Source organism: Halichoerus grypus, chromosome 2 (genome assembly GCF_964656455.1).
Source record: "Halichoerus grypus chromosome 2, mHalGry1.hap1.1, whole genome shotgun sequence".
NCBI lineage: Eukaryota > Metazoa > Chordata > Mammalia > Carnivora > Phocidae > Halichoerus > Halichoerus grypus.
The window spans coordinates 57140558-57164389 of NC_135713.1; the positions used below are offsets into that span (position 1 = coordinate 57140558).

Consider the following 23832-nt stretch of genomic DNA (forward strand, 5'->3'; position numbering starts at 1 on the left):
GTCCACCAGAGCTTGAGTGTGGACATTTAGAAGCACAGCAGGCAGCTGGTTAGGCTGGTGCACTTGGGCTGGGCCTGGTGTGGCCAGGGGCACGATCCTTCTCTCTGGACTGCGGTGCCCTCAGTCCTTCTGCCAGCACCGAGGAGCAGGCACCCGTCAGAGGCCGGTGTGTCCCATTGACGTCTCGAATACCTGCCCGCCTGCTTTCCCAACACAGAGAGCGCAGGCCTCGGGCCTGGGCCTTGGTGGGCAACAGCGCGTCACTGGGATTTAATAACATTTTGTCCCATCAGAGATTTGTAATGCTCGCCTTCTATTTGCAGTAAGTGATGCTGCTTTTCCAATTACACTTAGGATATGAAGTTTCCTTTTTAAGATAAATGTATTGAAGAGTAAAGACTGAGTTTATCTGAGGAAAATATCAAGAAATAGGGCTGGATTCATACAGGGAAAGAGTGTGCAAACGGACTAGGGCCGGTGGAGGTTTGGGAAACAGGAAGAAGTGGGCTTCTGAGGCAGCTGACTTGGGTCTGAATCCCAGCTCTGCCACTTTCTGATTATGTGGGCTTCTCAGGGTATCCTCTTTAGTGAAATGGGGGTGCATGGTCTCCCCTGGAGACTGTCAAGAGGGTGCAACAAAATTCAGTGTTGGAAGTGTCCATAGTGCTGTTCAGAGCCAGGAAGGGAATTCCAGGTGGCCCCCTACCCTCTGCGTGTTTTCACCCTCTGTCCTCTCCCCGCCCCCAGCCTCTCAAGCAGCATGCAGTCCCTGTCCTCTGGCAGCAGCCCTGGATCCCTCACGTCCAGCCGGGGCTCCTTGGCCACCTCCAGCCTGGACTCCTCCACCTCAGCCAGCTTCACTGACCTCTACTATGACCCCTTCGAGCAGCTGGACGCAGAGCTGCAGAGCAAGGTGGAGTTTTTGCTCCTGGAGGGGGCCACGGGCTTCCGGCCCTCAGGCTGCATCACCACCATCCATGAGGACGAGGTGGCCAAGACCCAGAAGGCGGAGGGGGGCAACCGCCTGCAGGCCCTGCGCTCCCTCTCTGGCACCCCGAAGTCCATGACCTCCCTGTCCCCCCGCTCCTCCCTCTCCTCTCCATCCCCGCCCTGCTCCCCACTCATGGCTGACCCCCTCCTGGCTGGAGATGCTTTCCTGAGCCCTCTGGAGTTTGAAGACCCGGAGCTGAGTGCCACTCTCTGTGAACTGAGCCTCAGCGGCAGCACCCAGGAGAAGTACCAGCTGGACGAACCAGGAACGGAAGGCAGACAGTTGGGCCAAGGTAGCGAGCATCACATCCGGAAGAGGGGACCACGAGGAGGGAGGAGGGTAGGAAGTGCACTTGGGCCTGAGCACAGACCCCAGTGGTAATTATGGTCATTTACTGACTGCTTTCTGTGTGCCCAAGTGAGTGGGCGCTTGAATAGTGAGAAGGAGCCAGCTTGGGAAAAGTAAGAGCAAAACCTCTGAGGCTACTAGCAAACCAGAGAATCAGGCAGAGTCCAGGTCATTTAAGGCCTTGTGGGCCATGCATGGTAGGGAGTTTGGATTTTATCCTAATAGCAGCAGGGACCCATATGACCGTTTGAAGCCAGGGAGATATGATCTGGCTCCCATTCTGCATGGGGTCAGAAAGAACATTTTGGTATGGATTGAGATTCAAGTAGGGATCTTCAAAACAGAAGATGCTGATAGTATAGCTAAGCTTTATCAGGAGAGAAATTCTTCATTTTTAGCAGCAACCACATATTAAATTGTAATAGTTAATATTTATTGGGGTATATTATGTGATGGGCAATGTGCCTTATACAGTGAAATAGGTTACTTCTATTATGCCCATTTCACAGATGAGGAAACAGGTTCGGAAAGGTAGTATTACTTGCTCTAGGTCCCCCAGCCAGCAGGTGGGGAAAGAAGGGATTGGAACCTGGGTTTTCCTGACCCAGCACCCCACCTCTTTATCATCGCACTCCTCTCCAGATGTGAGGCAGCTCTGTGTGTTTGCTTCTGAGACACTCCGGTGCTCACTGGCCCCACCATGCCCATCTGGTGTGAAGGTCAAAACTGAGCAGGGTGCCCAGATAGCTCACCTGGGGCTCCCAGGCTTTCCTGGCCACGATTTATTGAATGCAGGTATACAAGGTACGGTCACTGTTCTGTATTTACTCATTTAAGCCTCATAACAACTCTGTGAGATGGGTGCTATTTTTATCCTCATTTACAGACAAAAGAAGTGAGGCCCAGGAAGGTCAGTGTCACGACTAGGAAGTGGCAGAATCAGGACTGGCACCAGGACCACCTGCCCAGATCCCACATTAAGACGTGTGCCGGCTTTGAATGCACAGGGCTCCTGTTTCTGGCTCCTTTTGAGGCCAGGTGGGAAAAGTGGACCCATCTCAGCCTTAAGGCTCCAGGAATGGGTGGAATGGTTGCTGCTATGCCCAGAATTATCCGTTCGTGTGCAAGGGCCAGTGGGAGCAAGGTGGGGGCAAGACGAGATTTCCTGGTTAATTAAAGGCTCTGCTGGGTGAGTGCCAGCCATTTCCTTAGAAGAGGAGCCGAGAGATCCCTGGGGCTCCCTCATCAGGAAGGGAGTCTTGCTGAGTGCTCTCAAACAAAAATAAAAGCAGGCTTCCTACGACAGCAGGTGGCCAACTTCAGAAAATTGTCCCCTGGAGAGGAGCGAGTACAGGTGGAACGTCTAACCAGGCTCCAGAAGAGCCCCTGACAATCTGTCAGAGGATGGCGATGAGCCAAGTCAGGGACCCAGCAAGGTGCCGGGAGTGACCCCCTCCTCCCCGAGCGTCCTTGGGGCTTGTGGGCCAAGGACTGCACATGTCTCAGGATGGCGTCTTCCTTCACGCCATCTCCAAAAGCCGTCCCTGCGGTGAGCAATGCCAGGCTGAGCTTTGACACTAAGCAGGTTATGCGATTAGTGCCGCTGTTCAGTCAGCAGACAAATTAATCTCCTTAAGTGGTTTAGTGGAGGGTGGAGATGCGTGGGTCTGAAGGCGGGGGGCAGGTGGGGGGGTTCTCCACTAGCTGCAGCAGGCATGGGACGCGGGCCGGGACAGCCGCACCCAGATGGCCTCTCGGCTTCCCCCGGGCTCGCTGTCCCCGTCCGTTCCCTCAGCCTGGCCTGCCCCCCGCCCCGTCTCTTCTCCAGGCTGCCCCGGTGCCTGGCACCCAGCGGGCGCTCAGAAGTGCTGGCTGTGGGGTTGCAGGGCCTGAACCTCGTCTTCCCCACCGCACGGAGCTCAGGAACTGTCCTGTCCATCTTGCTAGCTCAGAGCCTGGCAGTGGGCCTGGCTCACCATTGGCACTTGTGACTTAGGGGAGGAAGGAATGTGCAGCATGGGCCAAGTGCCTGGTTGGAGCCCTGGGTCAGAGGCTTTTGAGGGCCTCTGTCAAGGGCAGGGGAGCTGAGGAGCAGAGTTAGGAATGGAATAGAATAGGCCCGAGTGGGGAGAGCCAGTGGTGAAATCCTGTCTTTTCTTCCTCATGCCCCTCCCAAGGGTCCAGGGGCTGTTATTTTGCCCCAGGTGTGTAGGGATCGATCTAGAAGGCATCACCACAGTGATAGGAATGACCATTGCAGTAAGGACAGTGGTACTGAATTTCATCGAGTGTTTTCCTGCATCAGCCTCTGTACTAAGGACTTCACTAGAATGTCTCATTGGGTCCTCCCGGCAGCCACATAGGGTAGGTGTTACTTTCCCCATTTTACAGAGAAGGAATCCAAGGGCCAGAGAGCTGAAATCCATGTCCCAGTGTCATGAAGCAGTAAGTGGTGGAGCTGAGAGGTGAACCCAGGCGCTTTGGTTTCCAAGTCTGGGATGTTAAACACAGAATCCTATACCCCAAAGCAAGGCAGGACCTTGCTGTCAAGTTCAGAGGTGGTATTTGGCGGGACCGCCCTAGGACAGAGAGTAGATCCAAAGTGTGTGTTGCAAAGACAGTGTCCTGGTTTTGGAACCCTGCCTTCCCATCCTTCCTTTTTCCCCCTTCTTCCTCCAGCTATGAATACAGCCCAGGGGTGCAGCCTGAAAGTGGCCTGTGTCTCAGCTGCTGTGTCGGATGAATCCGTGGCCGGGGACAGTGGTGTGTATGAGGCTTCCGTGCAGAGGTGGGTCCCTGAGTCTTGGCTCTCTCTGGGAAGTCTGAGAATGCAGAGCCCGGGCCCCCTCGGGTGTGTGGGAGGGGCCCACAGGAGGCCATGGCCAGGTGACCCCACCTTCCCCCTGGGAGCCCTGTTTAGGGTGTGTTGAAGATGCACACAGCACTGCTCCTCCTGCGGCTGGGGGCACTTCACATTCGCGGGAGTGCTGGTCCCCTGATTGCCATGAAGGAGCATACGGCTAGGGGGGCAAGTACTGGAGAAAAGGCAGCCCCTTCCAGAGAGGAATCCCGAGTAGTTGTGGGAAGGCAGGGTCTGCAGGGAGTCTGAGCAGACCCAAACTTCCGTCCTTCAGGACGCAGCTGCACCCTTCCAGAGAGAACCCCTTTTCTGGAAAATGGCTTTGGCCCCAGGTTACTGCGGGGAAGCCTGACCCTCTTCTTCCCCGTGTTGCCTTCCAGACTGGGTGCTTCAGAAGCCGCTGCTTTTGACAGTGACGAATCGGAAGCAGTGGGTACAACCCGGGTTCAGATTGCCCTGAAGTAAGTGACTGGGAGGGTGAGCGCAGAGCAGGTGGTCGGCAGCAGCCTCCCAGCCTGGACCTTCATGGCTCCCCCGGGGAGGAAGGCAGAACCAGCAGGACCTGCCGGGAGTTGTGGGTTCCCAACTGAAGGGGGCCAGCCCTCTCCCTCCCTCTCAGCTCCACGTTTAACAAAAGAGAAAAATGAGGTCTTGAAGACCTTGTAACTTGCCCCAACTCTCGGAGCTAGCCAATGGCAGAGGCAACCCTGACTGAGACCCCCTGCGTCTTGGTCTGTTGGGTCGTTTTTGCTGCGGCTGTTTGTCTTACCTTTCCGTTGAGGTTCCCACCGTCTGGGGGTGACAGCCCAGATGTGTTCTTCTTGTTGTTTTCTCCTGGTGCAGGGTGGCCTTGATACTGTTTTCAGTAGAAATTAATTGCCAACGTTTAAATATCGAGAGATTTCACGTAACGCAATCTTCGGGCTTCTCTTTAAAAAATTGAGACGGACAGCCTGCCCCTGCACCCCTGCATGGCAGCAAAGCCCTGGCCCTGCGCTCTCGAGCTCAGCACAGTCTCCCGAGCAGCCAGCAGCCACATCGGTGATCACTGAGAGAGAGAAAAATGTGTCACTCCTAGGTGCTCCATATGCCCCTTTCCATTTCAGGTACGATGAGAAGAATAAGCAGTTTGCAATATTAATCATCCAGCTCAGTAACCCTTCTGCTCTGTTGCTACAACAAGACCAGAAAGTGTGAGTATATAGCAGACAGGGTGTCTGTCACTCTGTCAGCCTCTGTGGCCATCCCCGGGGGCGCTCTCTGTGCTGCTCCGACAGTGGGCCCTGTGTGTATTTAACACATGTGACCGTCATGCCACGTGTCAGTGCTGTGAATGTGGATAGAGGCTTGATGGCAAACTCACTAACTATAAAGAGAAGCACTCTAGACAGCTTCAGTTCCTTCACGAGTACATCGTGAGCACCTACCATGTGCCAGCACTAAGAATGGGGCGGTGAGCAAGTCCTTGCCCTCGTGAACTTGAAGCCTCATGAACAAGGGGGACACCTGCGCTGTTAGCCTGTTGGCTCTTCCCATTGCAGATCGGCTCTATGTTTCATTGCATTTCATCTGCCCACGTGTTTCTCCTTTAACTAGACGGTACGCATGGGGGCAGCAACAAGAGCTCCTATTTCCATGGTCTGTACCCAGCCGGCATCTGGGGCTGCGACGTGTGGGAACGGGAGAGGCAGGAGGAAAGCAGGCCAAACAGAAGGAAGACAAGATGGGACCGTAGAGTCGTTTTCAGTCTTTTGCTCGCACAGACCGTGCCAGAATGAATAACCTTCTCCGTATCTCATTGGTCCTTGTACGGGGCTATCTGTGGGACAGTATCGAAAAGCCAGCTGAATGGGTCCCGGGGTCAGTGCCTCTCTAATTGTGTCACGGCTGCCACATGCCCCTCTGCGGGGCTGTAGCAGCTTGCCTTCCTCTCAGCAGTCGTGTCAGACTTCCTGAGTGTTAACAAGCAGGCTTGCTGATTCTTCTGTGCACAGAAGTTTGCACACTGTTGGCCTCAGGCTCCACTGCTTTGAGGTTCTGAGGATTGGGGGATTCAGGAGGAGGAAGAGCAGTGTGTTGTCCCGGGGGCCCTTTCGGCTTCCCTTACCAATTCCTGCATAACCCCTTGAGAACTTACAAACCCCTCCACTGTTATTTTCTTAGGGATTTGCAGCAACTGTTTAACCGAACACATCAGCCCAGACCCAGGCTGAGCTGGGCTCTCCTCTGTCTCCCTCTAGGAACATTCGTGTAGCTATCCTTCCCTGCTCCGAAAGCACCACCTGCCTGTTCCGGACCCGGCCCCTGGACGCCTCAGACACCCTCGTGTTCAATGAAATGTTCTGGGTGTCCATGTCCTATCCAGCCCTTCACCAGAAGACCTTAAGAGTCGATGTCTGTACCACCGACAGGAGCCATCTGGAGGAGTGCCTGGTGAGGGCTATGCCCGTCGTCCCACCTTCTGTCCTTCTGGGGATTGGCCCAGCTTGCAGTTTAGGGAGAAGGCTTGAGAAAACACAGGTTGTAGTGCCAGCGAAGCTCATCCGGGTTCCAGGCAGGGAACTGTTGCCCCGGTGAGCCACATTCTCACACTTACTGGGAGCAAGGGGGCAAGGAAGCGGGAAGCTCCTTTCCGAGCCGACTAACTGCAGGGCCGCATCCCTTGGGCCTGAGGCTGCGTTGCCTACGACTCTTTTAATGCTGTGTCTCAGTCTCCTTATCTGTAAAATCCAGCTAACACTGCCTACCTCACAGATGGCTCTCTGAGGATTAAATGAGGATTTAAGTGGTGTTTCTGGAACTTGAACGTGCAAACAAGTTACCTGGGGCTCTAGTTAAAATGCAATTTCTGATTCAGCAAGTCTGGTGGGGGGTGGGGACACCAGGAGATTCTGCATTTTTAGTTAAGTTCCCAAGTGCTGCTGATTGCTGCTGGTCCCCATAGCAAGGATGTGAAACAATGATGTGTCTGCACACGCTAGATGCTCCGTGGCTCTCACTTCCCACCGCCCCCCTCCTCAGCTGCAGTACAGAACAACATCATTGCCAATTATGTTGTTGATGATATTATTGGCAATAATGCGATAGCATCCATAGGTTGAAAGCACTCGCTGTGGTGGGCACTGAGCTAAGCTCCCTACATGTCGTTTTTCTACCCTCACTACAATCTCCTAGAACAGGTACTGTTATGCCAGTGAGGAAACTGAAGAACAGAGAAGTGAAAGAACTTTCCCAGGGTCACACAGTCAAGAAGTGGCAGGAGCAGTTAGAACCTAAGGCAGGTCTACTTGCACCACCCACCCACGTCAGCGCGTTGGTGTTCTCACCAGCATGGTGCTCCCCAGAGCCCACAGCTAGGACAGTGACTGAAGACTGGTGAGCAGGGGAGACTCTGGATGTTAGAGCAGAAAGCTTTTCCAAACCCAGCCTCTTCTGCTGAAGCATTTCCTCAGCCCTGGGAATTCCTCAATGACAAGAGAATCCTATTTTCTTCTCCTAATTGGATGTCTTTTATTCCTCCTTCCTAATTGAAGTCTGGCCATTGCTGGTTGCCATGGCAGCAGCCAAAGCGCTCGTCGCACTGTGGCTCGTCTCCGTCTGTGGCCAATGGGAAATCTACTTTCCCGTACCCCGCAGGGATGTGGAGTGTCAGGCTGCCGTGTTTTGGTGGCTAGGGGAGCAGGCGAGGAAGTGGGACTCAAGGAGAAAGGCTGTGTGCTCCCACGCAGGCTCCCTAGGCTGCTGGGTTTGGGGAATCTCTAGTCTGTTTGGAGCTGCTTTATCAGCCAGGCCGCAACAGTGGTCCTCCTCCTGAGCGGCATCTGTGTCGAGGACCGCGCTAAGAGCTCTGCGTGCAGTTTGCACTTAACCCTCCCAGCAGCCTGAGGAAGAAGCGTCAGGATTGCCTCCATCTGATAGATTAAGGGTCGAGGCCCCAAAAGGCTAAGTAACCTGCCCAGGCCATCCATCAAGTCGGTGGAGAAGCCTGTTTCCTGTGCAGCTTCCTTCCACACAGGCATCATACTGTCCTACTTCTCAGGGGGTTACAGTGTCATCTCCCCCCTCGCCCCCAAACATGGATTATGGGTTTGGATGAATACAGGGCCTGCCTTCCCTAATATCTCAGGCCACAGTTCTACCAAATGCTTGAGCATGGCATAATAGGCTTTCCAGCTGGGCCCTGGTTGTCCACTCCCCAGCTGCTAAGCTCAGTGCCACTCAGCACAGGTTCTGTTAAGAAAGCCAATTTCCCAGGCCCCGCTCCTATCCCATAGGTAATCATTACAACCAAGAGGCTCCCTTGCCCCTTTTCACCTTGCCATCCCCACTGGGGAAAACCCCAGCCCTGTCAAAGTGAACTCTCCACCTGTGCACTTGTGGGGAAACACAGCCACGCTGTAGGGTCTTATTTTAAAATCGTAGTCATGGGGCGCCTGGCTGGCTCAGTCGGTTAAGCATCCGACTCATGGTTTCGGTTCAGGTCATGATCTCATGGGTCATGAGATCGAGAGCCCCGTGTCAGGCTCCGCGCGTGCAGCAGGAGTTTGCTGGAGATTCTCTCCTCTGCTCCTCCTCCCACACACAAGCGTGCACGTGCGCTCGCTCACTCACTCTCTCTCTCAAATGAATAAATAAATCTTTTAAAAAAATAAAATAAAATCGTGGTCATAAACCTCATTAGGGTCATGAGCCCTAATGCTACTCAGCACTGATACTGCATCTTCCTAGGCCCATTGCCTTCCCCTTGTCCCAGGGGCGAATTCCTACCCTCTCCTCACACTTCCGGAGCAGCTCCTCTCCCGCAGTTGAGCTCCCCCTGCTGAGGCCCTTGCTTCACTCCTTCTTGCCATTTCTCCTGGCTCTCACCTGGCCCCTCCCCACTCCCACCTGAAGCCGGCTTCTCTCACGGGTTACTCGGGCTTTCTCCTCTCTTCAGTCGTCCCTCCTCCACTGGATCTGGCCTGTCAGTATACCAACATGCTGTGAATGCCCCAATGCTTAAAAAGAAACCCAAAAAGCAAAAAAAAGAGAGCAGCTTTTTACCCATTTCTCCCTCCAGGTCCTACCTTGTTTCTTTTCCTTTATAGCAAAATGTGGAAAGGGTGTTCATGTTCTCTCTGTAAGCCAGCTCACACGGGATTTTGTCCTCCCCATCCCACTGGAAATGTGCTCGGCAAGGTCATCAGTGGCCACTTCTCCGTCCTCATCTCCCTTGGCTGGTCAGCTGTGTTTGGTTCAGTTGCTCTGCTCAGCGAGTCTTCCTCGGCATCCTTTGCCCTGACTTGGCCTCCAGGACACCTTGCTCTCAGCATCCTTCCCTCATCACTGGCTTCTCTGTCTCTGCTGATTCTTCTCGGTTCCCTGACCGCTGTATGTCGGAGGGTGCCAGGGCTCAGGCCTTTCCCTTTTCCATTCGCATCCCCTGCCCTGGTGATTGAGATCCCCGTCCTCCAGCGTCCAACACCATGCCAGATGTATGGCTCCAGCCTGGGCCTCTGTACTCACAGCTACATTACACCCCCTTGTCTGTTCCACATCTCCTGCCTGTCCAGGAGGCATCTCAGATGAACTTGTCCACAACCATGCCCCTGATCTTTCCTCCTGTGTCTTCAGTGTCTCAGCTGACAGCAACCCCGTCCTTCCACCACCCAGGCCAGAGACCACAGGGTCATCTTTGACCCTCTCCACCCCACATCCAGTCCTTTAGGAACTCCTGGCAGCTCCATCTTCAAAAGATCCCAGGCCCCAGCCGTTTACCCCTGCTCCACTGCCATCTGTCACCTGGATCGTGTAGCACTCTACGGGGTCTCCCTGCATCTGTCGTTGCCTCCCTTCATCTCTTCTCTACATGGTAACCAGAGTGATCCTAGTAAATTGCAAATCAGTGCAACCTTACAGTAGCTTCCGTCCCCACCCAGAGTCAACTCCCGGGCCCCTTGCCTGCCACCCCCCCCCCAGGGCCCTCAGGGATTTGCCCCTTATTATCTCCCAGATTTCATCCCAAGACTCTTCCTCCATCCTCCATGTGCCCCTTGAATACATAAGCATGCTCCCCGCTCCAGGCCTTTGCACTTGCTGTCCCCTCTGACCGGAATTCTCTTCTCCCAGATACTGATAGGCAAGGCTCACTCCCCCTGCCCCATTCTGGGCTTGACCCAAAAGTCACCTTCTCAGTGAGGTCTTCCTTCCTTCCCCCTCCCCTCTCTTATCCACCCTTACTCCCTTTTCTCTGTATTATTTTTCTCTGTGCCGCATTCCCCCACCTAGCATTTGTCTATATCACAGATTTTAGGGGATACGTGATTTTCACATTTTATCAAATCTCTAAAATCATGATGCAGTTTATACTAGATGACAGGTCATAGTTTAAATCGTAACTATTTTTCTTTCTTAGAGTGCAGGAAATAGTATATTGCATAATTGATGGCATCTTAGATTCCATGAAACACAATATAGTATTTACTTACTGATTTGTTTATCTGATTCCCCCAGACTGGAATGTAAGCTCATGAGGGCAGAGATTTTTATCTGCCTTAAATTCTCCTGTATCCCCAGGACCCAAAACAGTGTCTGGCACATAGAGGCCACTTAGCATGTGTGTGTGTATTGAATAAATAAATGAATGCCCTCAAAGTGAATCGTTTACCAAAGTGGACCATATTCTCACCTATAAGCCAGCCCAAAATAGACAGCGTTGTCTTGTTGGAATTCATAGTAATCTGATGGCAATGTTACACCTCAAAGCTGTCGTTATATTCATTCCCCCTTGCCCCTCAAACATGGCCTGGCAAGTTCTGAACTGTAATATCTGATGCATTTGCCTGTCTTTGAGCCCCTTGGGGGCAGAATCTTGTCTTACATGTTTCTATGTAAGTCTTCTGCAAAGTGCTTGGAGGATATTTATTAAATGAATAAATGAGTAATATACACAAATTTGTGTATATTTAAATGTATTACAGGTGCCTAAAATACACCAGGCATTCAATACCTGAATTGACTCTAGTCGTGCAGGTGGGAGTTATTTACCTTGTTTTCCTCACTGGACTACTCACCACTGTTATAGAAATTAACCTTTAGCCACACGATGGGCTTGCACAGTCCATACCATGCCCTGGTCCATCCTAACAGAAGGAAAAACTGGGGAAAGGGATCCCAGGTAGGTTGGAGAGGCCCCTCCTCATCCCAGGGCCACCACTTGGCTACTGGCCCACTTCACAAACTGGCTTGTGGCATTTCTACTACCCGTTGGCACAGCCCCTGTCGTGTTTGGGGATGGTGAGTCAGCCAAACCCCAAACCTGGTCAGGGCTCTTCAAAAGAAGGCATGTTGAAACAATAAGGCCTCTGAGGAATGGTGAGAATTATTTTATCATTCTTGCCATGAAGGATGTATGTCACCAGAAATAAATCGTCTCCCTGGGAGGTTATATTCAGTTAGGTTAATTTGGTGTCGTTTGCCTTCATCTTAAGGCATCCATTTACACAATTCAAAGGAAAACTGTATAGAAAGATTAACTAAAGAGAAATCTTGTTCCCCCTGCCCCTTGCACCCAATCCGCCCACCTATCCTAGATAGCTAACCACTTTGGTTAGTGTTTTATCTTTCCATCCTTTCTTGTTGCACATACATTCCTGTGATAATGTTCAGGCTCCCTTGCACCTCAAATATGGTGCAAAATATATGTATATATAGAGAGATAATGTATTATTCTCATCCCTCCTTCCATTTCTTTTTCTTTTTTTTTTTTTTGAGAGAGAGAGAGAGAGCGCACGCGCGCAAGAGAAGGGAGAGTCAGAGAAGCAGACCCGATGTGGGACTCAATCCTGGGACTCCAGGATCATGACCTGAGCTGAAGGCAGTCACTTAACAAACTGAGGCACCCCCTCTTTCCATTTCTTATACAAAAAGTAGCATACTGCATATTCCATTCTGCACTGTTCTGTTTTTTTTTTTTTTTCCCTTAACAACACAGCCTGGAAATCTCTCCACATCAGCACCTAGAGATCTTCCTCATTTTTTGTACATAGCTATATAATATCCCATTCCATAGATATATTATAGTTTATTCCTCCAGTCTCCTGTTGCTGGAGCTTTGAGTTGTTCAAAATCTTCTACACTGGTCTTGATGATGATTTTTTGGATCTGACTCCAAAAGCACAGGCAACAAAAACAAAAACAAGTGGGACTACGTCAAACTGAAAAGCTTCTGCACAGCGCAGGAAATCATTGACAAAATGAAAAGGCAACTACCAAATAGAAAATATCTGTAAGTCATGTATCTGATAAAGGGTTAATATCAAAAGTGTATAAAGCACTCATACAACTCCATAGTAAAAAAAGCAAACAATCCAACTTAAAAATGTGCAGAGGTTCTAAATCGTCATTTTTCCAAAGAAGACATACAGAAGGGCAACAGGCACATAAAAAGATGATCACCATCACTAATCATCAGGGAAATGCAAATCAATATCAGAGTGAGATAGCACCTCACACTTCTCAGAATGGCTATTATCAAAGAGACAAGAGAGAGCAGATGTTTGCAAGGATGTGGAAAAAAGAAAAGCCTTGTGCACTGTTGGTTGGGATGTAAATCATTATGCAGGGCCACTGTGGAAAACCGTAGGGCGGTTCCTCAAAAAATTAAAAATGGAATTACAATGCGATCTAGCAATCTCACACCGGTATATAAACAAGGTTTTTTTGTTTTTTTTTTTTTTTAGTTTTTTTATAAACAAGGTTTTGAAGAGATTCTTGCACGTTGTGTTCATAGCAACATTATTCACAATAGTCAAGAGACAGAAGCAACCCGAATGTGTATCCGTAGATAAAGGGATTAAAAAATGTGGTCTCTGGGGCGCCTAGGTGACTCAGTCAGTTAAGAGTCCCTACTCTTGATTTTGGCTCAGGTCACAATCTCAGGGTCATGAGATTGAGCCCCATGTCGGGCTCTGTGGTGGGCTGGAGCCTGGTTAAGATTCTCTCCCTCTCCTTCTGCCCCCACCTCCCCAGCCTGGCTTGCACACACATGCTCTCTCTCAAAAAAAAAAAAAAAAAAAAGTGATCTCTGTATATAATGGAATATTATTCAGCCTTAAAAAGGAAAGAAATCCTGACACATGCTACAACACGAATGAACCTTGAGAACATTATGTTAAATGAAACAAGCCAGTCACAAAAAGACAAATATATTTATATGAGGTATCTGAAGTAGTCACATTCATAGAAACAGAAAGTAAAATGGTGGTTACTAGGGACCAGGGGAAGGGAAAAGGGAAATTGCTTAGTGCGTATAGAATTTCAGATTTGCAGGATGAAAAAGTACTAGAGATCTGTTTCATGCTGTAAATATAAACACTATTGAACTGTACACTTAAAAGTAAGTAAGAGGGCAAATTTTATGTGACAACATGGATGGACCTTGAGAACATACTAAGTGCAATAAGCCAGAGAGAGAAAAACAAATACTGTGTGATCTCACATGTGAAATCTAAAAAACCAAATTCATAGAAACAAACAACAGATTGGTCGTTGCCAGAGGTGGGGGAGTAGGGGAAATGGGTGAAGGTGATCAAAAGGTACAACTTCTAGTTATAAAATAAATAAGTTCTAGCCATGTAATGTACAGCATGGGGACTATAGTTAACAACACTGTATTGCATATTTGAAAGTTCTTAGGACAGATCTTAAAGCTCTCACGTGAGGTGATGGATGTTAACTGAACTTGCTGTGGTAATCATTTCACAATACATATTATACCAAATCTTTATTTTTTTTTAAGATTTTATTTATTTATTTGACAGAGATACACAGCAAGAGAGGGAACACAAGCTGGAGGAGTGGGAGAGGGAGAAGCAGGCTTCCTGCGGAGCAGGGAGCCCGATGTGGGGCTCGATCCCAGGACCCTGGGATCATGACCTGAGCCGAAGGCAGATGCTTAACGACTGAGCCATCCAGGCACCCCCCAAATCTTTATTTTTTTAAGTAAATTCTACACCCAACCTGAAGCTCAAACTCACGACCCTGAGATAAAGAGTCCCATGCTCTACCAACTGAGCCAGCCAGGCGACCCCCAGATCTTTATGTTGTACAACTTAAACTAGTACAATGTTACATGTCAATTATATTTCAGTAAAACTGGGGCACAGGAGATGGTAAATTTTATGTTTTTTATCATAATTTTTAAAAAAAAAATACGTACAATAGGTGTTCAATAAAGATTTGATGAATGAGTAAACCAATGAATAAGTTAGTGAATGAGTGAGTTATGGAAAATGATTCATAACTAGTCCTTTCCTCTTCCCAGAAGCTCCCATCCCCTCTGGGGGTGTTTTTCCTACTTTCCCCAGGACCGGAATTCCCCAGAATACCTTGTCAAGCCCTGGCTTATACTCTTGCCTTTTCCCATCCTCAACAGGGAGGTGCCCAGATCAGCCTGGCTGAGGTCTGTCGGTCTGGGGAGAGGTCGACTCGCTGGTACAACCTCCTGAGCTACAAATACTTGAAGAAACAGAGCAGGGAGCCCAAACCAGTGGGAGCTAAGATCCCTACCCCAGGGCCTGAAAGCACGGTAAGCTGGGCCCCGGGTTGGCCCCACCCTCCTAGGTATGCAGCACCTGGATGGTTGGAAGGAAAAGCCTCTCCCAGAATTGGAGAGGGCTGGGCATCAGAAGTGGGGGAAGCAGCAGAGGGTTTTGGAACAGAGAGGGAGAGGAGGACAGGATAGGAGGAACCTCTGCTAAGGGGCAGGTAGCCCCCCATATTCACATCTTCCACATCTGTGCTCTCCCCTTCTGCACTTTGCTTGACATAATAGAACTTGGCCGACAAAAACCTTAATTTACGTGTTTTTTTTAGTGATGTGGAGAAGGAAGGAGAAATCCGTGCAGGATAGAAAATTAACCTTTATTGAGGTGCTGCTATCTGCGTAGTGGTCCATAGTGGAGGCTTGCTCTAAGAGGCAACAGAAAGTCACAGGAGGGACAGTCAGAAGACTGGGTGTTTGTTAGTTGTGTGACAGGTCAATCATTTCACTTCTCTGAGCCTCTGTTTTTTTCATGTCTAATCTGAGTCTGAAAAAGGTTATTAGGAGGGTTTGAAGAAGTACATGTAAAGAACAGTCAGTACTTGGTTACTTTGGATAGTCATTGCCCAGAATTTCAGGGGAAGGGATGGGCTAGGTCATACAGGTAAGGATAAGTGTAAGGATTAAATCTGTTTCCTCTTCGCCACCTCCACCTCCTTTTTCATCCTTCTCCTCATTTTCTGCACTTCCTTTTGTGTTGGGCACTGTCCTGTTTATAATGTGCCATTTACCAAGGCTCAGAAAGGTTACCTAAGGACATACATACATCCAGTAAGCAACAAAGCTAGGTCTCCCTCACTCCAAAAAGAGTCTGTGAGCTGGTAAAGGTCTTGAAAACATCCTCTGCTTTCTAGAGCATGTCCTTGGGTGAGTGACGTCAACCCTAGACACATTCGTTTCCTTGTTCCCATTTCTCAAGGGAATAATCATAAGCTCTACCTATCAGAATAGTCGTGAAGATTAAATAAGATGCTACACATAAGCTATCTATCAGTGCAGGATGTATACCAGGCCTTCAATGGATTTTTCTTCCCTTTTCCCCAAAAGAAAATTTCAGGGAGTTTTCAGGCTCTGGCCCACACTACCAAGGGTGTTTGCAAATTAACCATATGCTCAGAAAACTACAAGATCAGTTTTTGCTTTACTGTTAGCTGCCATTTACTGAGTGCTAATTATGTGCTCAGTGCTCTTCTATATACCATATGGACATATTCTCAATTAATCTTCATAACCACCCTTTGTAGTAGTTATTAGAAATTACTGTAGAGGAAACTGAGTCTCAGAGAGGGTTCCTCAAGTCACATAGGCTTCCTCACTGTAGACACCATTCAGTATAGATATTCTTCCTCCAGGAAGTCTTCCCTGAATGCAACCCCCAAGCTGACTTTGCCATTGCTCCTTTGTTCCGAAACGTCACATTGTTTTGTTATTGACAGTTCATGTGATGGTCTCCCTGACTATACTATAATCTCTTTACAGCCAGAGACCTATAATTCTGCCTCCCTAACTACTAAACTAGACTGTCTTCCAAAAGTCTGTCCATGCATACAGGGGCTATTCTCAGGAGAACTGCCAGTTAGATGAACTGAGTGCTGTATTTCCAGTTTATAAGTGACCATGGGGAAAGGTGCTTACCCACTCTGGTCTTCAGTTTCACTCCCAGTCCAGGGGGAGGGTCACACTCTGAGCTCTGATTCTTTTTTTTTTTTTTTTTTTTTAAATTTTTTTATTGTTATGTTAATCCCCATACATTACATCATTAGTTTTAGATATAGTGTTCCATGATTCATTGTTTGTGCATAACACCCAGTGCTCCATGCAGAACGTGCCCTCCTCAATACCCATCACCAGGCTAACCCATCCTCCCACCCCCCTCCCCTCTAGAACCCTCAGTTTGTTTTTCAGAGTCCATCGTCTCTCATGGTTCTTCTCCCCCTCCAATTTCCCCCCTTCATTCTTCCCCTCCTGCTACATTCTTCTTCTTCTTTTTTTCTTTCTTAACATATATTGCATTATTTGTTTCAGAGGTACAGATCTGAGATTCAACAGTCTTGCACAATTCACAGCGCTTACCAGAACACATACCCTCCCCAGTGTCCATCACCCACTTACCCCATCCCTCCCGCCCCACCCCCCACTCCAGCAACCCTCAGTTTGTTTCCTGAGATTAAGAATTCCTCATATCAGTGAGGTCATATGATACATGTCTTTCTCTGTTGAGCTCTGATTCTTGCCCGGTGAGGTGGCCCCAGCGGCATGCAGATGAAGCCATGGGCTTTGTCTCCACAGGATGCTGTGTCTGCTCTGTTGGAACAGACGGCAGTGGAGCTGGAGAAGAGGCAGGAGGGAAGGAGCGACGCACAGACCCTGCAAGACAGCTGGTAAGTGAGCGCTCCCCTCCAGAGCCTCCAGAACTGATCTGGCGTGGACCTGGACACAGCAATGAGATGCCCAAACTCCAGGGCAACCAAGAGGAGTGTTCCCCTGGGAAAACTGAGAACCTCTCTCCTCACGGGTTCTCTATAAGGCAACAAGGCAGTGCAATTGACCCTTGAACAACACAGGGACTGGGGCACCAAGCCGTGGCACAGTCGAAAATCGACATAGAACTTTTGACTCCCCCAAAACTTCACTACTAACCGTCTACTGTTGACCGGAAGCCTTACTAATAACATAAACAGTGCATTAACACATACTTTGTATGTGTTTCTATGATAAACTATATTCTTACAAGAGAGTAAGCTAGAAAAAAAAGGTTTTTTAAAATTTTTTTTTAAAGATTTTATTTATTTGAGAGAGCACAAGCAGGGGGAGCATCAGGCAGAGGGAGAAGCAGACTCCCCGCCGAGCAGGGAGCCCGATGTGGGACTCGATCCCAGGACCCTGGGATCATGACCTGAGCCGAAGGCAGACGCTTAACTGACTGAGCCACCCAGGTGCCCCTAGGAAAATAATGTTAAGAAAATCATAAGGAAGAGAAAATATGTATCCAGCACTGTAGTATATTTATCAAAAAAAATCCATATATAAGTGGACCTGTGCAGTTCAAACCCGTGTCGTCCAAGATCAACTGTATATAGCCTGATAGGATGGTTCCCAGAATTTTGTCCCAATTGGTCATTTTGTGATCTATAAATCACTCGTGCTACTTCACATATTAGTGTCTGTGTTTACTCACATTTATTTTGGTGTAAAAAAAAAAAGTTATATTACTATATATTTAAAGTAAGTATAATCTGCCATAAATTGAAGATGTTTCAATAAGGAATCGCATTTGACTGCTAGGAACAGAGAGTAGAAATAATAAGCTTAAATTAAGATAGTTTATTTCTTTGTTACTTACAAAGAAGAATGGGAAGAAGCAGTCGCAGGTTCATCTGTCAGCTCCATGGTGTTGCTGGGAACCCAGGCTCCTCCTCTCCTTCCTCTTTGTTCTTCTTACTGGGTGACTGCCATCATCGAGGCTGCTTTATAGCTCAAAATGGCTGCTGACTCACCAGCCATCAAGCAGGCATCAGAAAAGTAGAAGGACAAAAGATGTGCCTGTATGCCTTTTAACCACGGAGCATTCCTCGGAGTCCCACCCAGCAATTTCTGCTTGATTCTCATTGGCCGAGCTAAGCCATTTGGCCTACCTAACTGCAAGCGAGGCTGGGAAATGAGGTCTGTGAAGTTGGGAAGAAAGTGGAAGTGGATCCTGGGTAGGCCATGAGCCAAGTCTGCCTCAGAAGGTAACTGGAAAATTAAATGTAATGAAAATCAAGCAAGAGTATAAAACCCGCCTGGACCTACTGCTCACTAAGGCTCTGGGCCTGAGGTCTTCTCTCACTGTTAAACAGGAAGATTAGTCAGTGTTCCGGCAATATTAAAGACATGTGCTGCCAGAGACTTCTCCGTGTCCAAAGGAGAACCGGAGACAGCTTTCTCTCGGTGTGTTTCAAGGCTGCTCAGTCTCTTGTATCCCAAAAGAGCGGTCTCCTCACACATTTAGGAAACAGTGATATAGACCAGAGTTCAAACCTTAGCTTCGTCCTGTTTTGGTCACCTTTGGCAAAGCATCTTTAACTTTTTCTTGCAGTATGACACGCTTACATAAAAGTTCCCCTGAGCGTACAGCTCAGTGAATTTTCAGAAACCTAAGTACCCATGTAACCAGCATCCAAATCCAGAAGCAGAGCATAACTGGCTCTCCAGAGCCCATGGTGGGCTTCCCCCGGCAGAGCATAACCAGCTCTCCAGAGCCCATGGCGGTCTTCCTCTCGGCCACTACCCTCCACTGCAAGGACAGCTGCTGTCAGGCGAGTCATCTAACCTTGTCGGAGCCTCATCTGGAAAAGCGGGGTATCCACCGGCTGCGTGGGCTTAACTGCAGACAGTTGAAGGGAAAGCCACCGTCATGAAGATAAAGTGCAAAGCTCATGGTGGACGCTCAGTAGATGGTAGAAATTATCACTCGGAAAATGAGAAGGAGGTCTGTTAACTACCAGCTAGGTAGGGAGAGGGCAAATCCCATCTCAGAAACGACCAGAACCTGTGACTTTGCCCTCCGGGAGGAGGTATGGTCGGGCTTTAGTGCACGTGCTCTGAATGCAGATAGCTAGGGATTCGGAGTCTTGCTCAGTCAGCTTCCTGTGGGATCCTCGGTCTGGGTGAGGCCCGAGCACCAGTGAGTTTTAAAAAAGCTCCCTGGGTGACCCTAACGTGCAGTGAGGGCTGACAGCCATGGCTCTAAACCTCCATTTCCGCCTCCATGAAATACAGATTTAAAGAGTGGCCACAATGCATGGGATATTTTGTAGACTCAATAGAATTATGCATGATAAGCACTTAGCACAGACTTTGTCCCACAGGAAACCCTCAGTAGCTCTTCTGTATTACTCTGTTACAGCCCCTGGTTATACATTTGGTCTCAGAAAGGGCCTTTCCATAATATCTTTTACTCCAGGGGTCAGCAAATGTTTTCTGGAAAGGGTCAGATAGTAACTGTCTGCTTCGTGGGCCATGCGGGTTCTGGTGCATCTGTTCATCTCTGTGGTTGTGCTGTAAAAGGAGCCCTTGATGGTACATGCACCAACCATCATGTCTCTGCCATTGAAGTTTCACTTATGGATGCTGAAATTTGAATTTCATATAATTTGCACATGTCATGAAATATCATTTTCTTTTGGATATTTTTTTTCCAGCCATTTAAAAATATAAAAGCCACTCATAGCTTGGGCTGTCCAAAACTGGCAATGGGCTAGATCTGGCCCACAGCCTCACCCCTCTTTTACTCTTCTCCTTTACCATTTTATTTCTCCATGTGATAAAGGGTAGAGCAAGGTTCCTGAATTTTCATATGTTCATTTGTTTGCTGTAGGGTTCTCTCTGAACTGTCTCAATTTCTCTCTTTCCTTCTTTCTCTCTCCTTGTGTCCCTTTCTTTCGCTGTCTCTCCTCTCCCTTTCCATCCCTTCCTACCTCCCCTTTCCTTCCCCCTCCCTCTCTTGTCTCTCCCTCTCTCGTCTCTCCCTCTCTCCCTCTCTCCCTCTCTCTCTCCCTCTCTGTGGCACACTGCTGGGCAGGGCTGGGCTGGGCTGGGCTGTGCAAAGGTCTGATGCCGGAAATAGGCCCAGGACCTGTCTTCCAAAACCCTGGCACAAGATCAGTGATTTCTGCCAAATTCCAAGCTTGTGGTGAGACTTTTCAAGCCATCCCCTAGCAACTGCCTTCTGTTCTCTCTCCCCCTTTGCGGCCCCCTCTCTCCCCACCCCTGCCATTCAAACTTCCCTAGACATGGACTCACAAAGAGGACCAGGAATCCCAGAGCTGCTATACTGGAGTAAATCCATCTGCAGCCCCCCTCCCCCCAGACTGGAGGCTTCTTCTGGTCCTGGAATGTTAACTAGCTTTGCTGTGCCTGCTCTGCTCCGGAGTCCTGTGCGGAGGTCCCCCAAACACTGGCCCTGTTCTAATTTCTGCTCCATCTCTCTCAGCACCCAAGGGCCAGGGTGCCATAGTTACTCCCTCCTTTTTATTTGTTTAGGTTTCTTTAGTGCATTTAATCACAAGCCTGGATTTTTTTTTTTAAGATCCACAAGCAAAACAAAATTCTAAGAGTATTAGAAAATATAAGAGAGCATAATCACAGACAATGCTAATCACAGACAAACTCCTGTGTTTGCCTCCTTGGGAACTTGTGTGTGTGTGTGTGTGTGTGTGTGTGTGTGTGTGTGTGTGTGTGTCCAGGGCAGAGGTTGAGAAATGGCATTGCTGGGTCCCAGGGCACGTGTGCTTTATATTTTAATAGGCATTGCAGAATAGTTCTCAAATAAGATTGTACTAGTAAATGCTCCCACCAGCAGTGATTAAGAGTACCCTTAAGCCTACACCCTCTCTGATGCTCAATATAATCTAACTACAGTACTTAATCAAGAATACGTACATATTTTATTTTAGCAGATACTGCTAAACTGACTTCAGAGTGCAAATTGGCTGCTCTGAGGTACACTCCCTGCAGGGATATGCCTATTTCCCATGCCTTCACCAGCACTTGATATGATCTCATATCTATATATTTTGCCACTCTAAAGGGTGAGAAGATGTCTACTTTAATCGTGTTTCTCTTGACAGTTGAGATTTTTTTTTTCCCCTTCCAGGAAATATTTAGATCAGATTCATGGTCAGAAAGAAAAGACTTCCATAGTGGTCAAGCACTTAGTGGGGTTGGACAGATTGGATGGGAAACCTGGCTACACCCCTTAGTGGTCTGTGATACTGGACAGGGCCTAGAAACTCTGATGCCCAGCTTTTGAATCTGTAAAATGGAAACAGTAATTGCTTTCAGTGTTCTTGTAAGGCCTTAGCACAGCACCTGGTGCTTATTAAGCCTTCAGTAAATGCTGGCTAATGTGGCATCTGCCAAATTCTTAGGGAGGTGCTCGTCGTGCATTCCCATGTTTAATGGCCCTTTTATGAGTAGATCGAGAAGCTGTGGGGCAAAGGAGGGAGAGCAAGGGGTGTCCATTAGCACTGGTCCCCATCTAAGGGCAGGGGAGGTTTTAGTCCTGTGGCTGGGGCTGGAGATTCAAGAAAATCCCAAGGGAGATTTTATGCTTGTCCACAGTCTCACTGAGCCAGCTAACAGGATGTGAGATTCTCTGCTTTTGGCTCGAATTCCTTCAGCTCAGTATGGCAACACTGTCTCCTGCTGATCAGAAGCCTGGTGATTATGTATGTCTTTGAGAAGATGGGACTAAAGATAAAATAGTAATTAACAAATGCAGTCCATTTGTCACAACAACTCCTCCCAACCCTGGAGTCCAAAGGGAAAGAATAATCATGAAAAGTATCACCAAAACTAAACTCTTTTCAACACATGGTGCCAGAACACCATTGGACAGCCATACAGAAAAAAAGGGGGGCACCTGGATGGCTCAGTCAGTTAAGTGGCTGCCTTCGGCTCAGGTCATGATACCAGGGTCCTGGGATCGAGCCCCACGTCGGGCTCCTTGCTCAGCAGGAAGCCTGCTTCTCCCTCTCCCTCTGTGTTCTAGTTCTCTCCCAAGTAAATAAATAAAATATCTGAGAAAAAAAAAAAAAGGAGTGGGGCGCTGGGGTGGCTCAGTCAGTTAAGCATCTGCCTTTGGCTCAGATCTTAATCCCAGAGTCCTGGGATTGAGCCCCACATCAGACTCCCTGCTCAGCAGTGAGTCTGCTTCTCCCTCTGCCCCTCCCCCCTCTTGTTTATGTGCTTTCTCTCTCCCTCTCTCTGAAATAAATAAATAAAATCTTAAAAAAAAAAAGAAGCTTTATTCATAATTGACAAGAAATGGAAGCCATTCAAATGTTCATCACCAGATAGATGAGTAGTTATACAAATTGTGCTGTATCCATTCCATTGAGAATGCCACGCAGCAGTAAAAAGGGGTGAACTGTTGATACGGGCACGGACATAGTTGAATCTTAGAAGCTTCAGATGGAGAAAGTGAAGCCAGAGACAAAAGAGCACATACTGTCTGATTCCATGTATATGAAATGCTAGAAAACTCAATCTGTGGTGACAGAAAGCTGATCGGGGGTGGGCCGGGGGTAGGGAAAAGTTAAATAGGAAAGGGTACAAGAAACCTTTGGGGGTAATGGAATGTTCTGTATCACAAGTGTGGTAGTAGTTACACGGGGGGATACATTGGTTGGGAATACATCGGTCAAATGAAACTATACAATGGAAATGCTTTGTGTCGTATGTCAGTTAGACCTCACTAAGTTTTGTTTGTTTAAATGTGTCCTCAACTGTGAAAAGGCTTGGAAGCTCTGCCCTAGGTGCATTTAGAGGCAAGTGAGCAGATCAGAGTGGTCTCTGGGCAGGTAACCGAAGCTCTTTGTCATCACAGGAGGTACGAGGAGACCAGCGAGAACGAAGCGCCGGCGGAGGAGGAAGAGGAGGAGGAGGAGGAGGAGGGAGAGGAGGATGTTTTCACTGAGAAAGTCTCACCTGCTAGGGACGAGTGCCCAGCGTTAAAGGTAGGCAGGCCCAGAGAGACAGGAAGGGCTGTCTTGGAGAAATAGCCCTCGGTGCCTGGACTTCTCCAGCCTCAGGGGACAGGCCCTCGGAATGGGGTGACCTGCAGAAGGTTGCCTAGGAGCGTCCCTGCCTGTAGTGCAGGTCATCTCAGTGACAGTAAACTGGCTCTCCCCTCCTCTCTCCTGCCCTCTGCAGCTGCCCTGGTTCTCTGGACTGACCTCAAGCTTTGTAGCCAGATGGGTCTGGGTTCAGATGCTGGCTCTGCTCCTCTCTGGCTGTGTAGTCTTAGGCGGGTGACTTCATCCCTTCCAGCCTTCATTTCCTCATCTCTAAAACGGATACGATAATACCAACCTGGCTGACAGGTTCTAAGGTTTCAAAGGAATGTATTTCTTTGTTTGGGTCTGCCCAAAGTACAATAGGAAAAAGGAGTCCAGTCAAGTTCCCCTCGCCACCTCTGCTGTGCTAGGGTTACACACGATAGCCAGATTCACTCTGCATAGAGATCTCTCTGTCTTTTCCACCGGCAGGAAATAGAGCACCCCATTG

At 48.7% G+C, this 23832-nt stretch overlaps 1 protein-coding gene across 7 annotated transcripts in view; it reads left to right on the forward strand.

The window, feature by feature from the left end:
• The window catches only part of WWC1 (WW and C2 domain containing 1), a 146859-nt gene that overhangs the window by 108393 nt on the left and 14634 nt on the right, over nucleotides 1–23832 (forward strand). For all 7 annotated transcript variants that reach the window (XM_078066840.1, XM_036106733.2, XM_036106736.2 and 4 more), the window contains 8 exons: nucleotides 748–1283; nucleotides 4019–4127; nucleotides 4580–4660; nucleotides 5306–5392; nucleotides 6440–6632; nucleotides 14614–14766; nucleotides 17071–17162; nucleotides 23153–23282. In XM_078066840.1, the coding sequence (XP_077922966.1) occupies nucleotides 748–1283; nucleotides 4019–4127; nucleotides 4580–4660; nucleotides 5306–5392; nucleotides 6440–6632; nucleotides 14614–14766; nucleotides 17071–17162; nucleotides 23153–23282 (1381 nt within the window). The remainder of the gene's footprint in view (nucleotides 1–747; nucleotides 1284–4018; nucleotides 4128–4579; nucleotides 4661–5305; nucleotides 5393–6439; nucleotides 6633–14613; nucleotides 14767–17070; nucleotides 17163–23152; nucleotides 23283–23832) is intronic.